This window comes from Lissotriton vulgaris, chromosome 7, assembly GCF_964263255.1.
Source record: "Lissotriton vulgaris chromosome 7, aLisVul1.2, whole genome shotgun sequence".
NCBI lineage: Eukaryota > Metazoa > Chordata > Amphibia > Caudata > Salamandridae > Lissotriton > Lissotriton vulgaris.
Window position 1 is genome coordinate 1,016,949,011 of NC_141695.1, and position 18,698 is coordinate 1,016,967,708.

At 44.6% G+C, this 18,698-nt stretch overlaps 1 protein-coding gene across 1 annotated transcript in view; it reads left to right on the forward strand.

The window, feature by feature from the left end:
• The window catches only part of RANBP17 (RAN binding protein 17), a 1,388,837-nt gene that overhangs the window by 1,018,833 nt on the left and 351,306 nt on the right, over positions 1 to 18,698 (forward strand). Inside the window, exon 21 of the mRNA XM_086931437.1 lies at positions 5,697 to 5,804. Coding sequence (XP_086787563.1) covers positions 5,697 to 5,804 — 108 coding nt within the window. The remainder of the gene's footprint in view (positions 1 to 5,696; positions 5,805 to 18,698) is intronic.

The following is an 18,698-nucleotide window of genomic DNA, read 5'->3' on the forward strand; positions in this document are numbered from 1 at the left end:
ACACAGACCTCCCAGAGTGCCGTTGCAACCCCTTCCTCTCATAGACGTCCCTTTTAGTCGAATAGGGATGGACATCATAGGACCACTCTTGCCCTCCCGTAGCGGCTGTCGCTATGCCCTGGTCGTAGTCGACTACGCCACCCGCTTTCCTGAAGCCATACCCCTGAGACAACCCACTACCCAAACGATAGCCAAAGCCCTGATCTCCCTGTTTTCCCGGGTGGGGTTTCCCCGGGAAATCCTGACCGATCAGGGCACACCTTTCGTTTCGGCCTTAATGAAGCAAGTGTGCGCGGAACTGGGGATAAAACAAATCCGTACTTCGGCCTATCATCCGCAAACGGACGGGTTGGTGGAGCGGTACAACGCCACCCTCAAGCAGACCCTCAAGAAACTCTTGGGCCTCGAAGCCAAAAGGTGGGAGGACATGCTACCCTTGGCCCTCTTCGCCATCCGCTGCAAGCCCCAGAGCAGCACCGGCTACTCACCATACGAGTTACTATATGGTCGTCCCCCGCGTACCCTGCTGGACATGGCCCAAGAGGCCTGGGAGGCCGAACCAGATCGCACTCGTCCGCTCCCGGAATACCTGGAGAACTTGAAGACACACCTCTCGATGATGCGAGACATAGTGAGACGGAATCTCGAGAGTGCTCAAGAAAACCAAAAAAAGCAGTATGATAAAGGCACCAGACCCCGTGAGTTGGCTGTCAACGACTTAGTGCTCCTCATGATGCCCTCATCGGACCAAAAGCTCCTTGGACAGTGGCAAGGGCCTTATACCATCCTCAGACGGGTAACCCCGGTTACCTACGAGGTTGAGATAGACCCTAACCGTGGAACCTCCCAGATATACCACGTGAACCTACTGAAAAAGTGGGAAGGACCCCGTCCCGTGCTATATGGAAAACCCGATCGCCAACTCCTCTCTTTTGACACCTGTGTTGATCCAGAATTGACTCCAACACAAACCCAGGAATTACGGGAGTATCTGGCCCCCCTGAAAACGGTCTTTTCCTCCTCACCTGGTCGAACCAGCATCACAGAGCATGCCATAGAAACCACACCAGGAAAAATAGTACGCTTAAGGCCCTATAGACTTCCCGAGGCACGCCGAGAGGTCATCAGACAAGAGATAGCCGACATGCAGAAGATGGGAATCATAGAACCCTCAGTGAGTGACTGGAATTCACCCATCGTCCTTGTGCCCAAACCGGATGGATCGGTCCGGTTTTGTATAGACTTTAGGGAGGTCAACAAAGTCTCTACCTTTGACAGCTACCCCTTACCCAGGGTCGATGAAATGATCGAAAGGATAGGCAAAGCAAAGTACATATCGACCCTGGATCTATGCAAAGGGTATTGGCAAATACCCCTCAGGGAACAGGATAAAAAGAAGACCGCCTTTTCTACCCCTGAGGGGTTGTTCCAGTTTCTGGTTATGCCCTTTGGTCTACACGGGGCCCCCGCCACCTTTCAGCGCGCAATGAACCGCGTCCTGAGACCCCACGCCCAGTATGCTGGCGCGTATTTGGATGACATCATCATCTTCAGTGACAGCTGGCCCCAACACTTGAAACATCTATTTGACGTTGTCTCCTCCCTAGGGTCCTTTGGGTTCGCCATCAACCCCGCCAAAACAACCTTGGCGGCGAAAACGGTTAAATACCTGGGGTACCTTCTGGGCGACGGGGTAATCCGACCTCAAGAAAGCAAAACAGCTGCCATTCGGTCCCTTCCCTTCCCCCACACTAAAAAGGACCTCCGAGCCTTCCTCGGGCTTCTCGGATATTATCGACGCTTCGTGCCAAACTTCTCCCAGAGAGCCGCAGCCCTGACGGATCTGCTGACGAAAGCTAACCGATCCGAGGAGAAGCTACGGAATCCCTCTCCCGAAGCCTGGCAAGCCTTTATGGACTTGAAGGAAGCCTTGACCTCCAGCCCTGTCCTGATACCCCCCGACTACTCCAGACCTTTTATCCTACAAACGGATGCCTCCGACCATGGGTTAGGGGCAGTATTATCCCAAAAGGATTCCCAAGGTGAAGAAAGGCCTATTCTATATGTCAGCCGCAAGTTGTTCCCTCGAGAAAAACACTACGCTGTGGTGGAGAAGGAAGCCCTGGCCATCAAGTGGGCGGTGGACCATCTCCGCTATTATCTGGAGGGCAGAGACTTTGTCCTCTACACGGATCACGCCCCTCTGGAGTGGATGGCCCGGAATAAAGGTCAGAATGACAGGGTCCTCAGATGGTTCCTCTCCCTACAGCCCTTCCGTTTTACCACCAAGCATAGGAAGGGGTCCGAACAGGGCAATGCGGATTTCCTATCACGATACCCGGCGTCTCCCTCCCCTACAGGAAGGACAGCTAGGGAAAGGGGATGTGAGACCGCATCCCGACCAACCCGACCAGTACTCCACCCTTCCCCGAACTCACCTCCTTCGCCCCCCCCGGGACTGTATCCCCGGCCTCATACTACCACCGTAAGGACTCGACCTGAGACGCCAGCGAAACGCCAGAGAATCAACCGCTTCTTTTCCCCACAGGGACCAACCAGAACATCGGGCCGGACAGCCTTAAATATCGCGGACTCCGGAAGCCCCGCCCCTATGGCAGCGACAGCACCCGATAAAAAGGAGAGCCCGGAAGTGCAAGTTGTCGGAGATTTGTGGCAGGAACCTCGGACTGGTGGATGCGACGGTGAAGACGGAGGAGACGGAGAGCAGACGGCTGAAGCAGACGTGTGGACCGAAGAGTGGTGGAGTCCACAGGAGGTGGCTGTAGAGCGGCCGTAACTCAACGGGAGAGTTACGGCGGACCACGTGAGTGCCTTTAACCTCACTAATTCAACTCACTAGGAGTTCCCTGTATATAGTCCCTGTAAATCTCCCCTTCTCTTTAGAATCACGTCCCCCTGCACTGTATTATACTTGTATAGCACGGCACTCTTCGAACCGCCCCCCCCCCCCTCTTCACGTCCTGACCAAGCACCCTTTTCTTCCCCCTACCCCTTGTTCCTTCCTCCCGGTCCCTTCCTTACCTCACTGCCTCGTTTTCTGGTCCTTCCCCACACACCCGGGTGACGGTGACTGCAGCAGAGATCCTACGACTAGGATAGGACTAACGGTCCCTTTTGTTTCTCTTTTTGCTCCCTGCCCTCCGTGGATCCTCCCCATCGCTGGAGCCGCCGTTGGACCCGCCGAAGACCGCAAGCGGCAGCGCCGACCCGGAGTGGACCAAGACCCGGACTTCCTCTTTTGTTCTCCTTGTGTTCTACCCTGTGACTTTGAAATAAACCCCTACTATAGCACACTATATACGGCCTCCTCGCTTGCTTTTCCGGCCCGCTGTACACCCACCTTCACATGGATCCAAAGGCCGTAACAGTTTTTTTAGCCTGATTGACAACAAGATCAAAACTGGTCATAAAAGAGCAAAATCGGTCAAGCAATTGTTGTAAAGCGATTGCCATCCGAGCTATTAGCTCTGTGTCGTCAGCATAAATCAGGGCAGAGCTACTACGATTATCCATACGCGGACAGTCGGCGTTAAGACCCAGTAGTTGTTGTTCTAGGCCATTTACATACAGAGAAAAGAGGAAGGGGGCCAATAATCAACCCTGATGCAGTCTTCTCGCAAGTGTACAGGGTTCAGTTGTCTCCCCCTCCACCTGGCCATACCTGACGCTGGCTGTCACTGCAATATGGAGTTCTCTCAGGAAACCACAGCTTAGTTCTGTTTATAGAACCAGAAGCTGAGCCTAAATCCATGAAAGCAAGGTCCATCTTATCTTTCTTAGCCACCATATATTTACTTATCAGTAAGTATACATTGAAGCATTGCTCAGCTGTCCCTAAACCCGGCAAAAACTAAAGTGATGGTCTGAATCACATTGTGCTCATTTGCTCAGGTTTGCAATATCTTTTAGTATTTGTCTTGACAAGATGTACTATGCAGATCGAGCATAAAATGTGCATTTTAAAGAAATCCAATTATATTGTGTTGATGCTAATTATTTGTAATCATCTAATCTGTAGCATAATCATGCAAATACTCACTTTTACACCAAAATACAAATTGTCAATAATGTAACAAGCCAAATAATGATGGTAAGTCTCATAAATGGTAAGTATGTATTTACTCCACTGGCTTCCGCACACCGTTTAATATCTGCATCCATTTAAAAACATAACACTTTAAAATACCATCACGGTACTACATAAAAAAAAAGAAATGGAATTTCTCAGAAGAATCTAAATCGGAACATGAGTTACTGTTGACTAATTTAGTGGTAGTGGACACAGCACAAAACTTAAATAGAAATTAAATGTAAATGCTATGGCACTGTCTTGCCCTTAACTTTCACCGCTGTCATATTCATTTGAAACTTAAATCATACCTGTGCCACCATTAAAAAAATCTCTATTGAAACAAGCAATATTTTTTCCACAATGATTGTGCACCTTGTTTAAAACCAAACATTAACCGTAATAGTATAATAATATAGTGCTCATCTGTAGGACAGGCAAAAGCACGTAATGGTCATTCCATCTAAAAATTACATTTCATTATATAGTATCAGATGAATCCAAATACCAAGCCACCCCATCCTCTGAATGGACAACTCAATAAATGTTTGTATATGCTTTTCAAATCGTCTGCAATTTAAAATAGCTTTTTACATACGAAATAATACTTTGTGTGGAAAGGATGCACATGGGTCTTGCACATACAAAGTGCTTTAAATTATATACACAAAAATATACAACACAGAGACAGCATTTACAGTTACATGCACCCAGCTAAAGGACTGTTCCTACTGTATCTCATCAATTAATAATTATTAAACAGCACTCTACCTACACTTTAATTACCTTAACTTTCAAATATTCCAAACCTTCAATATTATACACTTACAGCCCGCTGCTGAGAGCTATACTGGTTTTAAAAGTACCTGAACCAAAGTTATAGGCCCTCAGTTCCATGGTTTGATCTCCTGAGCAGGAAATTCTGAAAATGAGGTAGGACTGCAACATGAATTAGGTGCCAGGTTTGGAGAGCAAGGCGGCTACTTGTCTGTTTTAGAATGTTTTCAGGGATTTCCCGCTAGGAGGCATATATTGCACTGCAAAATTGCAGAGTGGTCTTGACTACCATTGTTCTTGCTTAAGTTCTTTCGAGTGGCAATGGAAACTTGCATTTATTCTTGTATTGAGATTAAAAAAAAGACAAATTTGTCATGCATTGATTGTTGTAGGGCTCCTCTTGAACTCTTGATGGGGTAATAGCCAGAGTAGCCCTGCTCTATCATTGTTAGGGCCATTCAGATACTAGGTCATTTAGATCATCTGTATTTGAAGGCAGAACAGCGGATTAGGAGTTCTCTAAGGACAAGTATAAGAGCCATTATATCCGTAGCTTCAAGCGTGCTGTGGGACCTAGTGTCTCACTGCATTTAGCTGTGTGCGGTGCAAGTGATAACCTGTTTAGTGGAGTTGTACCTTTGTCTCAGGCATGCTTATCCTGTGAGCAAGCGTTGAAATTGATATGTAGGCATCAGGGTCAGAAGTGGTGTCTCTTTTTGATATGTAGTAAATCTTAGTGCTCTTTATTGTAGGTTTTCAATGTTTGTTAGATTGACTAATTCATCTCTGACTTTCTGCTTTAAATTCCTTAACTATGAATCTATCCAAGATACACATCATACCTTCCTATTCTACAGAGAGCAATTGAATTATGGTACGGGGAACCTGCATGTACAACTCCAATTATGAAGCTTGTTGCAGAACTTATGCAAAACAGGTAAGAAACAGTCAAGGAAAGGTATATGAAAACACATATGTGGTGAAGTGAACATATAAGATTGATCCCCAGCCAAATTGTTTTCATGAATGTTAATTTGGCTTGGATCAGAACATCTTGTTGCAATATTATGATGACGTTTCTGTATTTGGCACTTTGACTTCTTCCTTGAACTGGTCTGGAGGACTGAGCACTAAAAGACACGTTGATGTATTGCCAAGAGTTCCACATTTGCAGAATTCTGATGTTTGGCTACTGGAACCTTTTTAATAAGCTTCCGGTGGGTCTTCAGCTTGGGTACTGTTTTCACAATATCAGAGAGACACGAACACAGATTAACCCCTTCCATGCTGGTGACGAACCCCAGCCGTCATGCACTACGGTGCTCGTGTGCTGATGACGGCTGGGGTTCGTCATGGCCCGCCCCTGTTCGTTTGTTTACCGCACGGGGGCGGAAACGGGCCAGCAGGGAAGGGGTTAATGGTTTATTTGTAGCCAACAACACTTTCCTAAATATTCAATACGTTCAGTTTCAGTGCTGCTCTCACAAAATGAGTGCTAGGCTTGTTATCACATAGTTATATACCATGTTGTGCTTCTAGTGTTCCCTTCCATGCTATATAGGAAATATTCAAGTCTGCACTGGGTCACAGTGTATGTAAAGGAGAAGCAGTACCTGCGCCTTGAGACCCTACGGGTGAGTAGCGCGCTATACAAATGCTTTGATGGATTGATTGATTGATTGATTGATTGATTGAGTGTGATACCATAATGGCTGTTTGTAACTTTCACCATTAGTTGGTGCATTCCCCCTAGTTTAAAAAAGTTACACCAGATACCCCAGTACAAAAGGCTGTGTCAATGAAGTGCAACAGAGAGCAGACAAGGAGCATGAAATGAGGGGCTCTTCTCCGCTTCTGATCTCCGCTTCATTGGCCAGTTCCAGCTATTGGTTACTTGGGAATGGGGTATATTGCCTAAAGACTAGGCATTGATGTAAGACATGTTCCTTTGAATTTGGGTAAATTGAAACCCAACCAAGACTCGTGCTCTTGACTTAGTGAAGTTTCTAACGTTTCTGGTGTCATTGAGGCCCAAAAAAAGCTAGTAATCCTATTTGGCATTTGGTAAAATGAAGATGACTGGGGTGTGTATGCTACCTTCTGGGTTGCCTATATGAAATAGAAATGCAGTCCCTTTTTAGTTTTTTGATGGGAGAAATGGAAATTTACTATTGAGAAATATTTTACCTGTGCAATGATTGCTCCATTCTTTTAAGTGAGCATTGGCAGATTTGCAGCAGAAAAGGAGACAAGAGGCTGTGTGTGCCCCAGCCATCCACCTGCTCATGGAGAGGTTAGCCAAAGAATCTGTATAGTATTTCTTACTTTTGCAGTTTTGTTTTGCCCTTTACGGTTGCTTCAGGCACAGGAAACAACGTGCGGAATATATACAGTAAGGAGTTAGCAGAAGAAATGTTTAGACAAATGTACTTATAGTGAAAATGTATTCAATATATACAATTCCAGGCTCACTGATGAAAATGGGAATGGCGAGATGAAATTATGTTAAGTGTTTAATAGGGTTACAGTTAATGTCTTATAATCAATTATAAGTTCTGCGGCCCAGGTGTTTTCTGCATTGTTATTAGTTTGCCACATAATTCATTTATTGCATCACAGGTAGATGGCAACAAAACAGTACCTCTACCTCAAAAGTAGTCAATCTGTCTTTCTGGCACAGTTCACATTTTACCTGTTAACTTTTGATTTGCTGCTCCAGAAAAGCGAACATTTCAACCAAAAGATGTCAGCATAACTAATGGATGGATTGGAGAAAGTGCTTTTGTTCAGAGCCGGAAACACAGCCCATCGTACTAAAACATAATCTAAACAGAGTTGAAATAATTCATTGCTTGTCATAAAAGATAGGTGTTTCACTTTCTGATGGATACTTATAATCATAGATTCCTCACTTTGTGAATCCCGCCAGCTTACAGAATGTATCTGGAAAACTACAATGGCTCCTTTGTGCTGGCTTGTGGCACCATCTTCTTTCAACCTGACTCTGTCCCACCTTAGTATGGAGCTGGATATAAACACCACCAATAATGCCAATTTCTTTTTTGTTTTTGCGTCCTTTAATGAAGACTCAGAGCTTCTCTTCTACCATTTTCTATTCTTTTGCCACGTTCTTGGAAAGCATTTTAGACAGTGTGCAGGGATGTCTCCCCCCAAAATGAAAAGGTGTAAGCTGTGCCGCACCTATCGCAAGCAGATAAAGGTCATGGGTGCACATTGCATATTTCTGTTGTACCTGAGCACCAAACACGATTCAAGACCTGCAACAAATTCTCCTGATGCATTGGGAGGACAGGAGCGTGAAGCCAAATTTTTGTCATCAAACACAAGAAGCATGACTGGGCTTGTTCCAAGTCTTGAAGTCATTCCTAGTCCCGCTCACCATCTTCGTTTAAGTCAAAGACTTTTATTAATTTCTTACTCCTCTTACCGTACCGGGCCCTTTACGGCTAGACAAGCTGAATCAATTTCATTTACCTCAAAGGCAATGATCAAATGATTATTCTTTCTCTGCCAATATGAAGGGGGGAAATTAGGGTGACCAACGCCACACTAGCTGTCCAATGAGGATCATTGATCGAACAGCCAACTCACAAGTTTGAAATCAAATTTAGGTACGCCACTCTTAAGACCATACTGTAGAAATAAAGAATAGCAAGTTGGAAACCCGACCTCCTAAAGAAGTTAATCCGAGTGAGGATTATACAAACCAAAAGCTCTGCGATAGCATCACAAAACATGAGAAGTAATATCTTATATTCTGTCAGAGCTCCAGCAGGGCATTTAAATCATTAGTCACAGTCCAATTGGAAGAATCAACAGGTCTCAATAATAGGTTAAGACATTTGATTAATTTGATTATTGTATTAACGATGCAAAATTCATAAGCACAAGCAATTTCTTAAGAAGTTCAGTCAAGAATAGAACTGTTTTTATAACAGTGCCAAGCATTTGAGCAGGTGTCTGTAACTTTGTGGCTGTAAGTGATTATGGACTCCTACCACAATTAAGGCAGACGGATAGTCCATTGCCTAACAGCTCAGATCCTAGAAAGATGGGGGATGTTCAGTTTAGAGTCCATTAAGGGGGATTCTATAAGCATTAAAAAGAAATAGGGAAAATGGAAAAATCTGAAATGGTTCGGCAAAGACGTCTCAGTCCATCAGCTACTGACTGTAGCATCAATCCTGGCAGCCCAAATCGGAGAAAAGTTTGTCACAAAATGATCAGCAAAGCATCCTCTCTCGCAGAGAAAAAGAAAAGTATAGGGTTGCCCCTCCTTTGAAGTTTCTTCTTTTATAAGATTTGTAAGTTAGTCCCAATGAGATGGGGATTAACCCGCAACCATTGCACCTAATGACACCGGACCCCAACAGACCGTACTCAACTGAACTCCCCTCACCCCTCATGACACCCTCAAGATCATGAAGAGCATCCATTCCAGAGCGCACTCAGTCTCCTGCCCGCACCTCATCTTCAACAGAGCCAGCACCACCATCGCCCCCTAACTCTGCCGCACCATCAACTCACCGCCTTCCTGGAAGGCTGCAAACATGCAGAAAGCAATCCCTCGCTGAAGAAAACTTCTGCTGACCTGATAGATCTCAAGAACTTCAGGCATATCCCTGATCTCTCCTTCAGCCAAAGTCATTGAGAAGGCCATTAATGCCCAACTCTCTGAGTTCACCAAAAGTGAACCACATCCTGGACCGCTTCCAATCCGGCTTCCGAAGCAACCACAGCACAGAGACTGCCCTTGTCGCTGCCACAGATGGTGTCCGCAACCTCCTCAACCACGGCAAAACTGCAGCCATCATCCTCCCGGACCTCTCGGCCGCATTCGATGCTGTCTGTCACCGCACCCTATGCACAACACTCCACAGCGACGGCATCCGCAACAAAGCCCTGGAATGGATCCACTCCTTCCTTACCGGCCGACTACCACTGTTCCACTCTGAACCCACAGAGATCAACTGCGGAGTGCCTCAAGGCCCCTCCCTGAGCCCCACTCTCTTCAGCATATACATGGCGCCACTCAAAGCCATCGTCCGGAACCACGGACTCAACATCATCTCCTACCCCAACGGCACCCTAGCTAATTCTCTTCCTCAACAACGAACCCACAGTCACCAAGAACAACTTCGATGACAGGATGAAGGCTGTCGTCACCTGTATGAAGAACAGCTGTCTCAAGCTCAACTCAGAGAAGACTGAAGTCCACATCATAGGCTCCACCCTCTCCAACTGGGGCGACTCCTGTAGCCTGCAGCACTTGGAGCTCACCCACACCCACAAACCACGCACAAAACTTTGGCATCATCATGGACTCCCACTCACCATGAGCCGCCAAATCAAGGCTGTCTCATCATCCTGTTTCCACATGCCTGCTCTGAAAGATCTTCAAGTGGATCCCCACCAAGTCCAGAAAGACGGTCACCCATGCACTCAACAGCAACAGAATCGAATATGGCAACACACCCTTGGCCTGCATCACCCAGAATCTCCTCAAGAAACTGCATAACATTGAGAGTGCCTCAGCCAGACTTATCCTCGACATCCCCCGCCGCAGCCAGTTCACCAGACACCTGTGAGATCTCCACTGGCTCCCAGTTAACAAAAGAATCACGTCCAAGCTCCTCACACACACCTACAAAGTCCTACACAATGTGGGACCTGCATACCTTAACTATCACCTCGTATTCCATGCACCCACCAAAGATCTCTCCTCTGCCGAACTGGCCCTGGCTACCATCCCACATATCCGCAAGACCACGACCGGAGGAAGATCCTTCGCCTACCTAGCAGCAGAGACCTGAAACACCCTCCCTCTGCACCTCAGGTAATCACTGTCACAGCCTCAGTTCAGGAAGGACCTCCAGACTTGGCTCTCTGACTGATATACAGGGCCTTCGACAGACCAGCAGCTCACCCCCCATGCCTCTTTAGACCCTTACGGGTGAGTAGTTGGGCTCTACAAGCCACCTGATTGATTGTTTAATGAGACAGGTTCACACCACCATCGAGAGACCATCACAAGACCATGGTCGCATTTTACCACCCAAGTCATTTGAAATATCGAGAGGGTTTCCCATGCTAGTCATCAGAAACGAAAGATTGAGAGTCATCATAAGCTAGTATCAATAAAGAAAGATACAATGTAGTCTGCCGATCGCAATAGCTGAAATTCTATTCCCACAGGAACATTTCATGGTACATGTTGAAGATACATTCAGGAAGGTCAAAGTGTAGACATGTATAAGATAAATAAGTAACATTTCACTGGTAGAGAAACAATCCATTGTAATAAATCAGGGGAAAGGTCAGCATTAGAGAAAAAGCATTTTGAAGAAGACCTTTAAGTTAGCATCGAACATTTAAACAAAATGAGTTCTGACTTTACTTCAATATAATGAAATTGAATCATTTCAAATAAAGAATGCATCAAACTTTCACAAATTGTTATTACATTGACATGGCTAACGTTATAAATAGCCTACTACTGCAATTTTTCACTTTATACACATAAATGCACGCTTTTCGAATTTCATTCTACAAAATTTGTTTTTAATATTTCATAACCTATTGAGTCTCTATTATAATATTTCAAAATATCAAGCTTGTATTTCATTGTTACACATTTTTGCACTAACTTTTCTAACTAGTGCACATTGACAGAAAGCATCAAAACAAACTAGGCCATTTTACTTAGCGTCATAATTTCATCAGTATATGTTAATAAGCAACATGTACATAAGAAAATCATTAGTGCAACTTCGTTTATATGTATTAGTATTACTTTGTGTGTGATTTCTTCATCTTCACCTTTTAAATCACGCTTTTACATTGCTTCTACTACTCTTGTCTCAGTTTCATGTATCACTGTGTCTAGCAATGTGTACCTTCATTTTTTGTGTCTTTTGTGTTTAAACGTATCGTGTATTATGATTTTGAAAATCGTGCTGCATCACTGGTCTTTCGTTGGTGGGTCTGTCCCTGGCGTCAATCAACCGTATTTGATCTCTGCCTGTTCCACCTCCAGCACTGGGCCATGCCTCATCAATTAACTATTGCCTCCACCAGGTCTTTTACTTCTGGCAACAGTCCCATCTCTAGTCATGCAGGATCCAGATTCCTCTCTAACTCCATTGGCAGATCTGGAGCCAAAATCGGCTAGCGAACCTCCTGTGTCACACTGTGAGATTAGCAAGGCACAATCTCATCTGGAGGATGACTCTCTTCCTATCCCCGAACGCAATCTACCAGAAGTATGGATGGCTCGGATTCCGGAGGCCTTCAAGGACTGTGACCATGTTTCTCATAATGAAGACTGCATTGAGACGGCAGACACCTTGACCCCCCTTATTGCGCTTTTGCTGGCTTATAACTTGAACAGCAAAATGCCAGTGGCACCAGAAACTAAACTGAATTCGCTTTCTAGGTGGCCCAACTGAATAAAGTGCCTCTTTTGCAACCCCAGATGTGTTGAATCTACAGTGCCCCACTGTGGAGACTATGACGAAATGTTTTAACACAATGTTTCTGCTTGGGCCTTTGAATATGGAACCTCTGCTTTCATTTAACAACTTCTTGATTGAGTCAGTTAAGGTAGTCTTGTCCAGACCTTTCCCAGACCGGCAGTGAGTTGGCCCATTGCTCGGTGACACAGGCATGCACAAAAAGATCTGACCTTTTTGACACAGCATCCAACTACCGAGAACCTTACAGTGTAAGCCTCTACAAGTAATGGTATTCTAAACGAATTTCTCAACTACGCCACTAGATAGGGAGTGCAAGAAAATTGGCTCCATGGGCAGTAGGCTATTTATTCGCTTTGGCTTGCATGCCACTCCAATCATTAAATGCTGTGTGCCTTGTGGGTTGCTACATCCATGAGGTCAGAGATATGGCAGGTGAGATTGTGCCTGCCTTGCAAGAGAATTTCAGGTTTCTCCTACCCCTAAACCATACAGGATATCAGGATGCTGCAAGACATATTTTGAGGTCCAGAATGGGAACTATGGACTATGTTGCCTTGGCTATGTGATTAGTGTCATAACCTGACACCATACTTGGAAGTGCTCCTATGGGTTTCCTGGTGACAACCACTCTTCTTTTTTGGATTTACCCTTTGATGGGATCAGGCTAGTCGGTGAAAATGTGGATCCAGCAGTGCACTGTTTCAAAGATAGCAGAGCTATTACTCGTTCTCTTTAACTAATTTCTTCCCTTTGCCAGATCCACCAGCAATATTGAAAATGTTGTGGATCCTTAAGTGGCCTTGCTTGCTGTCAGAGGCAACCCGTGTAGCTTGTCCAGCAGCCAGCTATGTCCTTTCATGGTTCCAAGGGCATGAATGATGGTAATGGTCATGACCACCATCAGATGAAAAAGCCCCCCTCCTCTTGTCCTACTACCTCCAATCCATTTCAGTGTCTCCTCTTGCTGATAGCTGAGGATGGCAAGTGGCAGAAGACATTTTCCAGAGATCTTTCCAAAGATCATGTCAGTATTCATGGCTCGTCTTTGCAGGTGTTTGAGGCACATATTTCTGTATCTCAATGACTGGTTCCTGAAGGCAAGTTCACCTCAGTTAAACTTGGAACAACTACAAGGGGCAGTTTTGTTGCTGACCACCTTGGGGATCTCTATCCGTTAACAAAAATCCCACCTTCAGTCTGTGCAGAGCATTTCTTTTATAGGGGCCATCCAGAACATGTTGTCTTCAAGGACCTTAACACCTTAACAATGATTCCACAACATTCATAGTATGATCCCAGAATTTTGGGAGTCAGCACTTGTTTTGTCCTTGATGGCTCTGAGGCCTCTTAGGGTTCTGGTCTCATGCATCCTGCTGGTGCTTCATGCCCATTGTCACAACCAGACTCTTTAGTGGAACCTTCTCCTTCCTTATGCCCTTCACTCAGGGTGCGTTTTGGACACCTTCCACATTTCGGATGTAGCTGCCCAGGGAATGTGGTAGTGGGTGGTGTATGTCTACCTGGCATGCGGCAGACCGTTCTCTTTACCCAGACCAGAGCTTACAGTGGTGGCATATGCTTCATCTGTGGGTGGGGGGGGGGAGCGGGGGGGGGGGCAGCTGGACAATATGGCGATCAGGGGTCTCTGGTCACCAATGGAAGAGCGCCATCACATCAGTCTTTTGCAATGTTACTGGCCCTCTGTATTGTTTTCTATCATCTATCAAACGGTCAGTCATTTGAGGTTCCCGCACCCACAGGGCAGACAGTATCATCGGTGACCCTTTAGGTGTGTATCAAAGACTTTTAACTTGAGCTTGATCATGATGGCTTTAAGGCTTTGGGTGATGAAGGTACAGAGACTACATCAACATATGGAATATGTTCATTAAAGAAAAATAGTTCCATCAAATGAAGAATGATTTTAATTTACTCGTCGCAGAAAGCTTACAATATTTCTAGTTGTAACTCTTGTTACAGCTGAAATTTAGGGAGATTCCGCAGGATTACGTGCTAAGTAAATATCCTGTATGGCGCAATTTCTTTTCAAAATGTTCTTTAGAATGAGTGACTTCTTAAATATCACTGAAGATGGTTAGCCAGAGCATGAAAACCTTCATGAATTTGGTTATTTTCAGAGTACCCATTGAGAATGTTCTTGAAAACCCTACCATTTGTTCCAAATTACTTGAGAAATGAGCTCTAAAACACACAATTTGGTCGCCCTCTTCTCATGGTTCCCTGGGTTAGTCATCCCCTGAATGAATGCCGGGCTAGCTCACCTCACTAGCTTGCCCAGTGCCATTTGGGCTATGGTTCAAAATGGTTGGTACTCCCTTGATCAGTAGTAGTATTCAGAAAAAGGCTTCTCACATTTTTTAGCAGTTCTCCTGATGTTGACACAACAGTCACGTTTCATGACTAAGCTGAAAAGGGTAGAGGTGTTCAATTGCTAAACCTCAAAGACAACGTCGGTCAGCATATTCAGAAATGGAAGGAATTGTCACACCATCAGTTAACACATGCCTAGGAAACTAACCCCACAGCACAAAGTTTCTTTAGTGAAGGAAAATCTGCCTTGGGGATGTGGAGCTGCCCATATCAGGGACGAAAGCACAGATGGGTCTGAGAGGTGGATGTTTTCTTTTAGCATTAGCTGGACTTGGGAAAGTTTTAGGTAGAAAGGGCGGTACGAATGGAAACTAGGGTGCTGCCATTTTGCTTTTATGTGGTAAAGGGGACTCTGCAATGTATTTTGCCTTTTCGAGAAACCTTAGGCCAGAAACAGGAACTGGTACACTTTGCTGAAAATGTTACCAGGAAAAATTGTGATGGGTCCCCATCACAGACTAACTTTGTCCTTTAAATGTTCTTGCTTGACACACTGTCAGGAGGGAGCTGCCTCAAACAGATGAAAATAAGAACACTTCCTGCTTACCCCTCTGCATGATGCCTGCCTGAGTATGGAAAAGAGGGGTCTGCCTCTCTGCACTGGATTCTCTTATCACAAAACGTTTCGCCTTGTATAATGTTGCTAGCGTTCAGCTGGCCCTCTAAGGGACAGAGCAGGAGTTCTGGCAGTGGTATCGTGGTGCCCTGTAGAACTTCAGAATGTGCTGGAGACAGAGGAAACTCCTATTATCTCAGAGAAAGAGTGAATGGGCATTTTATCTTCTTGGTGAAACCTCTCTGCTGAGTTGGGCCATATGGACCCAGTGAGTGGATGTTGTTGCAAAAGAATGCCAGGAATCAGGTTGTAACTACCATATTGCTCTAGTGTTGGAATTGTGGAAATCCTTTATGAAACCTGAACCCTTGAATTGGGTCCCAAACATTTGCCTAAAGTTTTGAGCCTTTTGGACCACCAGAAAAAAACGGTGTTACAAACGTTTATGTACAAGTAGGGACATTTCAATAATTCCTGATCCCTACATTTTAATTTGTCTCATATATGTTTTATTTATTCATTACTTTTTCTCTTTCTTCTAACATTGACATTGTTATACCTTTAATTCTTTATTGCATTGTTTTTTTTGGTTACTTTATACCGAATGCATATGAGTAAAGCTTTGCTGTGTCAGGCCATCAAGTGGCTGTCAGGTATTCCTCACCGAAACCTATTTACCTGATAGGTTGGAGGTCTCCCGTCCAGACCCATCAAGCCAGTCGCCTCTCCATCCTTTCTCTTACAGATTTGCTGGTTGACATGCCTTTAAGAACCAATCTTTGTGGCCTTTTCTTTTCCATACAATTGCATGACTGGGAGAAAAAGTAAAAGTTCTGAAGTGGCGGTACCGGCCTTAAAGAGGATCACAAATTTTAGTGCTGAGTAAAAGCGGCAGTGCTTGGAATGTAAACCTAGAATATTAGGTACTTTAATAGCGCAGAATACCCGTTTGGTACTGAGAAGTGCTGGTACTAAGAAGTGCTGGTACTATGCCATTAGAAGTATTTCATGTCTGCTGAGAAATTCTGCACGCTCCTTTCAATTTTAACCCCTTCCGTGCAGCTCGTCATGAGGCACGGTGCTCGTGTGTCATGGCCACACCCATTTCCATTATGGTCCAGCACAGCAGGGGAATAAGTCAAGCAGCCAAGTTGTTAAAAAGTGGAACACTTGCTCGTCTTGTTGATTACAAACAAATGAAAGATTTTGACTGGTTATGTTGATCCTTCGTGTGTACCCATGGAGAAATTTGACTTGGGGAGAATTCTTTATAAAAATGGTCATTGCATCCTTTCATCAACCTAGGCCTAACATACCAGTGCCCTGGTACAATACAACTGGTTTGTTTTAATCAGAGGAACAGTACAGTTATGTATGATGCCCAGACTTCTTTTTGTAATGGCTGTCCAACCACTGGTGATGGCCATGTGTAACTCCACAGTAATTAAATTAATTGTCACTTGGAGGGCAGGATCATCATACAGCTGTTTTCAGACGACATAACCTTAACAATGACATACTTTATATCCATTTAAACTCTCATGTCCTTCATGGCTGAACTTGAAGGAGTGTTTGGTTATGGAACTTCTACAAAGAAGTTGATTTTGGTGCTGATTACTTTGGAGAAGGTAGCAAGAGAGATTCTAAAATCCTCAGTATCTTTTAAAATATTGGAAAGTTATTTGCAATACCTATGGGTAACCATTAGAATCCTGAGTGCACAATTTCTGTCAAGCCAATATAATGCCACTTTTCCAGGAAATAAGGAACGAATTGCTGAGGTGGGAACACTCACACATCTCCTGGTTAGACAGGACTACAGCTATTACAGTGAGCATTATTTGCTTATTTCTGTACACTTCCAAGTGCTCCTGATTCAATTCAAGGAAATAATTATTGGCAGAGCAAGCAGCCAATACTATCCACAAGTAGTCTTAAAGCTTTCAAGTAGAGGCATGGCCTGGATTTCGATGATAGAGGTAACTACTACTAATTGGCCCAGGAAAGGATACTTGCAGAGTTTCCACTTAGAGAAACATGTAAACATTGACCCCTCGAGGACCAAGCAGTTACGGGTAAACTTTGCGAGATGTTACATGGCTCGGAAACCAAGTAGACCTCAGAGACTCTATTACACCCAAATTACAAGCACCCTTCTGTAAGTATGGGACTCAGAGGCCAAAGCACAGCAGCTTACAACATATTCCACGATGTGACCTATCTCTATAGAGCAGTCTTGATCATTTGGAAACTGTCAAATACATTTTTGGGTAACAGAAGAGGATATAATTAGTTATCAGTAACTAGGCATTACAACTTCTAAATAAGGTTACTGCAACAAGACAGGAAGCTCAATTCAAGAAGATAACAAAACTCTTTGATGGTACCAAAGGCCAGATCACAACTGCTAACTGCTCACATAGGTGTTGTAAAATAATAATTCTTAAAAATCCAATAAAGTACAGTTGAAAGAACTGCTGACTGCTCCCCTAGGCACTTTTATATTGAGATACATTGCTCAATCGTAAAATACAATCGGGTTGGATGAGCACACGTAGACTTGTGGGTTTAATTATAGAGAGATATAACAAGATATAATAAATCAATCGAACATAGGATGTCCTGCATAAAGGTGATCACAGACTGGTATCTGATGACGGAAAAACTGAATTAGATGTTTCCTGGAAAATCACACTAATGTTGGAGAGTGTAGACGCCAAGGGGACCCAAGTGTCACGTTCCCTACCTATATGCCAAGTTTAATTTTACTTGTTTATCTGAATTGTCCCGGGGAACAGATGCTGATTTCTCAATGACCCTCCCTCTGAACTTTCGAGGGTGCGAGGAAGTTAGATAAGACACACTACTTCTTCCAAACTTCTCTAGTTGAGTGATTTAGTCTGGGAAGGTTATTCTTGATTCTACACTGTGCCGGATCTTAGAAATGAAACACAAAACAATTACTATCGCTTAATTCACCCCCTAAACTTTACTATTCTAAATTCACCCTCACACTCTCTTCATCTCTGTCCCTAGCTAATACTCAGGAGAGTTTAGTCACTCTTCTATGAAAAGATCAATTGTGGATAGACGACCCACAAATGATTACTATTAAACCTGCTTCCAGTACTGTATTCAACAAATCTTTGGAGCTACAGCTCTCTAAACGTCAATTAATTAATCTTCTCTCTGAAAGCTGTTTTATGTTTTAACCCCTTGGCCGTGGCGGTAATTCCTCCGCGGCGCTGGGGGGAGGGGGGTCGCGCGGTGCCACCATGCTCGTGACGGAACCACTCCGTCACGCGACGGGCGCGCTGTGCTAATGATAGAGTGGTTCCGTCACGGTCCCACCTGCTCATCAATTCAGCCACGCAGGCGCGGAATTGAT